At 37.0% G+C, this 8,030-nt stretch overlaps 1 protein-coding gene across 2 annotated transcripts in view; it reads left to right on the top strand.

Moving 5' to 3' along the window:
* Positions 1 to 367: 367 nt before the first annotated feature.
* LOC107570631 (hepatocyte growth factor activator-like) overlaps positions 368 to 8,030 on the top strand; it is a 17,095-nt gene continuing 9,432 nt past the window's right edge. Inside the window, exons 1-7 of one of the 2 annotated variants that reach the window (XM_016256884.1) lie at positions 368 to 727; positions 828 to 891; positions 1,400 to 1,493; positions 3,489 to 3,562; positions 6,048 to 6,188; positions 7,315 to 7,446; positions 7,541 to 7,651. In XM_016256884.1, coding sequence (XP_016112370.1) covers positions 632 to 727; positions 828 to 891; positions 1,400 to 1,493; positions 3,489 to 3,562; positions 6,048 to 6,188; positions 7,315 to 7,446; positions 7,541 to 7,651 — 712 coding nt within the window. In that variant the 5' untranslated portion in view covers positions 368 to 631. Of the gene's footprint in view, positions 728 to 827; positions 892 to 1,373; positions 1,494 to 3,488; positions 3,563 to 6,047; positions 6,189 to 7,314; positions 7,447 to 7,540; positions 7,652 to 8,030 lie in introns of those variants that run through there. The other variant, XM_016256885.1, reaches the window with a different exon arrangement.

The following is an 8,030-nucleotide window of genomic DNA, read 5'->3' as shown; positions in this document are numbered from 1 at the left end:
GCCTCCACGCATCCATCCATCGCGCCGGGATATAATGGAGGAATCCCACACATGACACTTGCTTTTGGGACGGACTTCATCTGCTCTGAGTCCTGGTGAAACTCGTCCAAGGATCTGGCGCGCAGAGGGAGCAGAGCTCGTGCAGAAATGCCTGTGTTTTCTCCAGTTCTGACTCGTCGAGAGTTTCTTCTCCTCCTCCTGATAACTCTTGTGTTATTGCCCCGTTTGCGGTGTGCTGGATCGGTGAGTGTCCCGCATGAGGTTTGCTGAATGCTTGTAATTTGGTGTACAACTTGGCAAACTCTCTCTCACTCTCTCTCTCTCTCTCTCTCTCTCTCTCTCTCTGTCGCGCAACATCAAAGGTGGGTGGATACCGTCGTCACTGACAACCAGCCCGAAATCAAAGCCTGAGGATCGGGATTGCATCACCGGCTCGCGCTGCGTCAGGTGTGATCAGGCTTTTCTCGTGGGAACTCCCGCGCGCGCCTCCACGCATCCATCCATCGCGCCGGGATATAATGGAGGAATCCCACACATGACACTTGCTTTTGGGACGGACTTCATCTGCTCTGAGTCCTGGTGAAACTCGTCCAAGGATCTGGCGCGCAGAGGGAGCAGAGCTCGTGCAGAAATGCCTGTGTTTTCTCCAGTTCTGACTCGTCGAGAGTTCCTTCTTCTTCTCCTGATAACTCTTGTTTTATTGCCCCGTTTGCGGTGTGCTGGATCGGTGAGTGTCCCGCATGAGGTTTGCTGAATGCTTGTAATTTGGTGTACAACTTGGCATACTCTCTCTCTCTCTCTCTCTCTCTCTCTCTCTCTCTCTAAAGCGCAAGCAGACACCTGGTATTAATATATTATTTTCCGGACAGTCCAACACTGTAACTGAGAAAGGTATGAAGACTTTTAGACTTGCACTCTATTTATTTACTAACTGCTTGTTTTCTTAAAAAAAAAAAAAACACTTGCTTCTCTAATCTTTTTGCATTCTATCTGTTTTATTTTTATTTATTATACAATTAACAAAATGCAAAAATGTATTATACAATAAAAAATAAAAAAAACCTTGCTACGTGTACTGCATTAAGCTATCAGTCTTGTTAAAACACTTGCATATCATTGCTCTCTTGTTGATTTTGGTTGCTTCTATTGTCCTCATTTGTAAGTGGCTTTGGATAAAAGCCTCTGCTAAATGACTAAATGTAAATGTATGAACTGCTTTTTTTAGAAACAGTTTCTGTTTCTAATAGCTCTTGGTTTATTGGATTTGTGTGTGTATGTGTGTGTGTGTGTGTGTGTGTGTGTGTTTCTGTGTGTGTGTGTGTGTGTGTTTGTGTGTGTGTGTGTGTGTGTGTGTGTGTGTGTGTGTGTGTGTCTGTGTGTGTGTGTGTGTGTGTTGTAGTTCTCACAACAGATGGCAAAGAGTGCAAGTTTCCTTTTCGCTTCGGCGGGGTGATTTATCACCAGTGTATCTCTATGAACTCTCACAAAGCCTGGTAAGTGCTAACACACATCTACAGTATGCATGCGTCCCTCAACTGTTATTTTTTTGTTACATACAGCAATGGCAGAGAAATAACCCTTAATCCGCTGACCATCAAACCCAGTCTCAGGTCTTAATGCCAAATGATCTCAAAGCCCAAATCTGCAGCTCATACAGACGCCTAAATCACAACCAGACTCGCAAAGAATCTGCATGCGTAGAATGTGTTTGTTTATTGAATAGTTTGGCTAATTTGATGTTTTCGGGTTACCAATAATAGTGTACTACTCTCAGATCCATGTGTATTTGTTTAACCAACCAACAAATCAGCCGAGGAAATGCAATCAGATCATAACCGAGCTCAGTCGTAGGTCTGACAGACCAAAACTGGATTCTGAGGATCTGTTTGGGATAGCAAAAGATCTGGTTTGAGGCGGTTAACCCACATTAACCAGTTCAAACCAGATCTTTAGTTATTATAGTAAACTAAAACGTCTCAGGTTACTTATGTAACCATGGTTCCCTGAGTAGGGAACGAGAAAGGTGGCCCTTTCACACCAAAAATAAATGCTGAAGAAAGCGCCTTTGCACCTCACTCCCAATTTTTCTCAACACGGCGACAGGAGAGCTGTCAGTGGGTAAATGGGAAAACAAAGTAACTTCTGTTACTTATTTGAACAAGTAACTCAGTTATTTTCTTGTAAATGTAAATGCGTTACTTTAGATACTTGAAAAAAGCTGATCATGTACTTGTGTTACTTGTAATGAATCATAAGATGCTTTTTGCGAAGAGCAGACTGAAAAGTCATTATTCACTGATAATCTTCTCTTCCGTTGAAACCATTGCAGATGGATCACTGAGTCAGTAGCAGATTAGTCTGATTCGTGAACTGAATCAACTGATTCACTGAATCAGCACAAAATAGTGATTCGTTCACTTCTTAAATTTTGGTCCGTCTGATTGGTTTGCTTCACCAATCAATTTTTTTTGTCCATTTTTGACCTCGACAGTGAACTTCAGCATAGTTTTAACAAGAGTTCTCATTAAGTAAATAATATACTTTAAACGAATATACTTAAGTTTGAACTTAATGTAGTGTTTTCAGACACTTAACTGCGTGTTATTTGCAATGCAATAAAAATGTATTATAGTTTAAATTTATATTAAACGCAATTAGCTGAAATTTTAAGCTGCGTGTTTTTTTTTTGACTCACTTAAGTAGAACTTAAGTCTATCTTTACCTAATGTAATTTATGTTGAAACGTGTATGCCATGTATTTAAATATACAGTATATTTGTATTATTACATATTTGTAACTACACATTCGCAATGAGGAAGTTGCAATTTATTACATTTGAAATATATTAACCTTAAATATAATATTGAATAACACACTACAGTTCAAATTATAATGAAGTACTTTACATGTGCTCTAGTAATCATAAGTGTACTTCTTTAAAGCATGACAAAAGATTATTAAAACATCATGATAGTCATAAGTGTCTCTCTTCAAGTCACTTAAGTGGCCTTTTATTTCAATAATATTAGTATCTGCAAGTACAGTTTTTCTTTTTTTAAACATATGTGTAAGATTTGAAGTGCAGTGCAAGTGCACATTCAGTACAATTAAGCACACTTCTGTTTCACAATGGTGGTCAATACAACATGACGTTCAAATGAAATGTATCTTTCTGTGTTCCACTGAACAAATAACAGCGACATGAAGGTAAATAATGACAGAATTTTTAATGCTCTCAGCAACCAATAAATAATAAAACACATTGTGGTCGGTGGAAGCTGTGTTCATTCTCATTGCGTGTGAACTGATGTTCACTGTAGTCATGCCTTTAGCTTTTTATAGTTTTGTTTGTGTTTGTCAAGAATAAGAATAATTCATGCAGTCGGTTCATATTGGTGTTTGTGACCCTGGTTTTATTCTGTTTGATCTCTACTCAGGTCTGGAGTGTGTCAGGCTCATTGTGTTTGCGGTTGGTCTTGTGTTATAGGTGCTCTCTCACACACAACTTTGACCGCGACCAGAAGTGGGGATTCTGCAGTTCACAAGCACGACTCTTTAATGGTGAGAACTCATCTTTTCTTTCCCATTAAAACTATTAAGCCAGCCGTCTTTCTGCTACGTCCATCTGTAAAGATAGAGCTTGCATTCGATATGTCATCTCTAGTATCTGCTCTGATTTCTTAGCAGTCTGAGGAACCAAACAGTAATTATCGCCAATTAGATTCAAAACGTGTGATGTTTAATAAAATGAAGCACAGTAAAATCTAGTTAAAAACAACCATGACGTGTGATAGTTTAACTAAATGAACACAATAAAGTTATTTATTTGTGACCCTGGAGCACAAAACCAGTCTTAAGTCGCTGGGGTATATTTGTAGCAATAGCCAAAAAAACTATAGATTTTTCTTTTATGCCAAAAATCATTAGGATATTAAGTAAAGATCATGTTCCATGAAGATATTTTGTAAATGTCCTACTGTAAATATATCAAAACTTAATGTTTGATTAGTAATATGCATTGCTAAGAACTTCATTTGGACAACTTTAAAGATGATTTTCTCAATATTTAGATTTTTTTGCACCCTCAGATTCCAGATTTTCAAATAGTTGTATCTCGACCAAATATTGTCCGATCCTAACAAACCTTACATCAATGGAAAGCTTATTTATTCAGCTTTGAGATGGTGTATAAATCTCAATTTCAAAAAATTGACCCTTATTACTGGCTTTGTGCTCTAGGGTCACATATGCATATAACACCAAACACCAATATTTGCTAACAAATATCTTAGGGGTGGGCGATATACCAGTAGACACAATTAACCAGTAGAAATTTGTCAAGAGAGATTTTGATCACAGTTACACGCTCACGTAACATGGTCAGGAACACTTAGCGTTTGCACACATTTTTAAGCATTGGATTTAAAAAAACAAGTGATTTTAAGCCATTGAAATGCAATCAGCAGTGAACGAGAACTCATTTCGCTATATATGCACGCTGAGTCTCATAGAGCGTGGAATTATTGAACAGAGTTGTTTTTGCTGCTTTATAGGCCTTGAACGGTTAAATACACACACATGTATGTCAAAATGCCCGTCTTTGCAAGTATCGACATAACACAGTAATTTAGGTTTAAGTGAAAGCAAACAGCTGAGCAAGAAAACGCATGTGTAACAGTATATTGGATCCAGGCAGCTCTTAAAGTGACAGCAGTCTAATATTCCTGCTGTCTGTCTTTCAAGTTAATCAAACAACAAAAGAGAACAAATCTCTCGCTGTTCTTGACTAAATCACTTTTTTAACTTTAATAAAATGAAAGTGTTTTTATACATTTGATCACTTTATACAACGTATGTAGTATTTCTTATAGTTTTTGTGTCCTATTGTTTGTAATTCGTTTCTTATTCTTATTGAATCGCTGTCTGTTTACTTGTCTTCAGTGAGCTTGAGGTTTTTTTAGGCTAGTATTCGTTTTGTTTTGTTTTTTGTGATATTAACACTGGTGAGAAGAATTATGAAATTTCTACGGTATCGACATTTTTTACATCATAGAGACATTATTTAAAAGCAAAAATAACTATATTGTGACATTAATTTATAAAATTATATTTCATTATGTTATACATGTATTTATATATCTATATTTAATTTTGTATTTTAATTTACAGTTATATTTATAAATTATATTTCAGTTTTAGTAATTTTAGTACTTCAACTTAAACTCATTTCGGTCGAAGCTTAAATAATTTAAAACTTAAATCTAAAATAAAACATTTGTAACAATTTTTGACCGTTTTACTTAACACTCCATGGAAGTGAATTAAACAGTTTTAAACATAACTAAACTTAAACAGTTTTTAAAATTAAACTCAAAACTACTCGTAACGGCTGCTAAAGAAACGTAATGGCCAAAAAATCATCTAAAAGCATTGCATTATTCACCTTACTGCTTTGTTTTGCATTGCCAACAAAGTCATTAAAGGTATAACGTCTGTGGTCAAGAGTACACTTCTCGCTCTGGATGGATTCATGGCAGAAAGTGTGGGTTTACCAGGATGTTTGACTTTCAGAGGGAGCTGTTTATGTTCATGCATAAATGACACGCTTTGTTTGTGAGATGCGCTCCACCAGACCTCCATGTTTACAACAGCAGATGCACAAAGTTTGTGCTCTGGTTCAAAGACACTGCGTGTGTATACGCTCATAAACAGGAACGTCATGCACTGCTTGTTTAAAAGATCACTAGTGGCATATTTGGTTCCCCAATACAAGACTTTAGACTTTTAACTTAATTATCAAATGAATTCAATACTCAATGTGCTCTGTGAGGTTGAATGGCCAGAAACGCTTCTGTACTGTATTTAACTGTAATTGTGGTTGAGAGTGATGCAGACTGCATTGTTTATGATTGTAAAACAGATACGTTATATGACTCAGTGACTCCTTCGGCGTTTGTGAAGTGAGTGAACTCAGCTGCACATTGAGTCAGCTCTCCAGTCATGATGATAAGCGAGTTTAGCTGTATTTATCTCCTCCTCTGCTCAGGGTTTCTTCCTCCGCGTCGCGGGTCGAGTCTCTGTCGGCAGAACCCATGTTTAAATGGAGGCGTTTGTGCGACGGCCGCTCATCTGAACTCATTCGATTGTGTCTGTCCGGATGGATTCACGGGAGCTCTGTGTGAAAAGAGTGAGTCAAACACACACACAGAGGACATATTTATATAAAGCATTGATAAATACAGTGTGATTATGACTTTTTGGTGGGCACTTGTAGTGTACTTCAAATCTTAAAAGTTTATTTTAGAAAATCTGTACTTGCAGATAATATATGAATGAAATAAAAGACCACTTAAGTGACTTAAAGAGAGACTGTTTCTAAACACACTTAAGTACACTTTTAAAAAGTGAGCTTTGTTATAATGTCATATTAAAAGTTTCTTTAAAGTACATTTTAAATCATTGTTTTAATAATCTTTTGTCATGTTTTCAAGTACACTTATTTTGACGTGTTGACTAACATACTGAACAACATAAAAAAATACCTAATTATAATTTTAACTGTAGTGTGTTATTCGATTTTACATGAGTTACTATTATAGTAAATATATTACACAAGTTAATATATTTTAAATGTACTAAAGTTAATGTATTTTAAATGTTCTAAATTACTTCATAGCGTCATTACACATTACAAAAAAACATTTAAATAATTTTGAAACTTGTATTAAAGTATATTTTAGTTTATCATAAATGCTTGTTAATACATTCAGCAGTACTTTATCCATATTTCAAAGATAATAATTACATATAAAGATGCACTTAAGTCCTACTTAAGTGGGTCAAAAACACAAAGTTCAACTAATTGCATTTAATATCTATTTAAATTAATACATTTTCATTTAATTGCAATTAACGTGCAATTAAGTGTAACATGCAATTAAGTGTATCTATCTAATATACATATTTTGTTTATTTCTGAAACAATTAATTATAGTTCCATCTAAGTTCTTTTTGGGTATCATTAAGAGTATTATAGTCTGCAGTAATGATCATTAGCATAACAGTGACTAACGTGAGTATTAGAGCTTCATTTTTCTAGCACAGAATCACATGTTGGTCTCCATTCATGTGTCTCTCCCTTTTATGTTTTGAAAAGCTCTCATCTTTAACGCTATCACATGTCCTGTGATCCGTGAAGGTTTTGTGTCCTTTATTTTGTCAGTCATCTGATATCGGTCGAGTTCTGATGGGTGGGAGAGCCAGGAGGGTGTGTTCTGATGCTCGGGTTCGCTTCTGTGGTTTTTTTTTTGTAGAGAAGTGCTACGAGCCGCTGCATCTGAAGTACTATGACACCGGAGACTCGTGGGGACGGATCTACCTGCGCTCCGTAGAGCTGTGCACGTGCCTCAGTGGAGGGGTGAGCTGCGAGCGTGCGCGTTACACGGGTAAATAAACAACTGACACCTGATCACCCGCAGTTACTGCTGTATTCCTGCTACACATTCTTCTTTCTGTGTGTGTGTGTGTGTGTGTGTTTAGTGTGTTCGAGAAATCGCTGTGAAAATAACGGAGTCTGCAGGATGATTGAGGCCACTGGTGAAGAGGTGTGCGGATGTGTATCTGGATATAATGGACAATACTGTAACATCAGTGAGTACAAACACACACACACACACACACACACACACACTCACTCACGCACATTTTGTTTCCATGTTTTATGGGAACATTCCATAGGCGTAATGGTTTTTATACTGTACAAACTGTATGTGCTATTGCCCTACACCAACCCTGCCCCTAAACCTACCCCTCACAGGAAACTTTCTGCATTTTTACTTTCTCAAAAAAACTCATTCTGTATGATTTATAAGCTTGTTTCCTCATGGGGACCTCAAAAATGTCCCCACAAGGTCAAAATGTACTAGTATTACTATCCTTGTGGGGACATCTGGTCCCCATAACGTGATAAATACCAGGGACACACACACACACACACACACACACTCTCTCTCTCACACACACACACACA

This window comes from Sinocyclocheilus grahami, unplaced genomic scaffold, assembly GCF_001515645.1.
Source record: "Sinocyclocheilus grahami isolate Dianchi unplaced genomic scaffold, SAMN03320097.WGS_v1.1 scaffold1485.1, whole genome shotgun sequence".
NCBI classification, from domain to species: Eukaryota; Metazoa; Chordata; class Actinopteri; order Cypriniformes; family Cyprinidae; genus Sinocyclocheilus; species Sinocyclocheilus grahami.
This window is presented reverse-complemented; position numbering and strand designations above follow the sequence as displayed.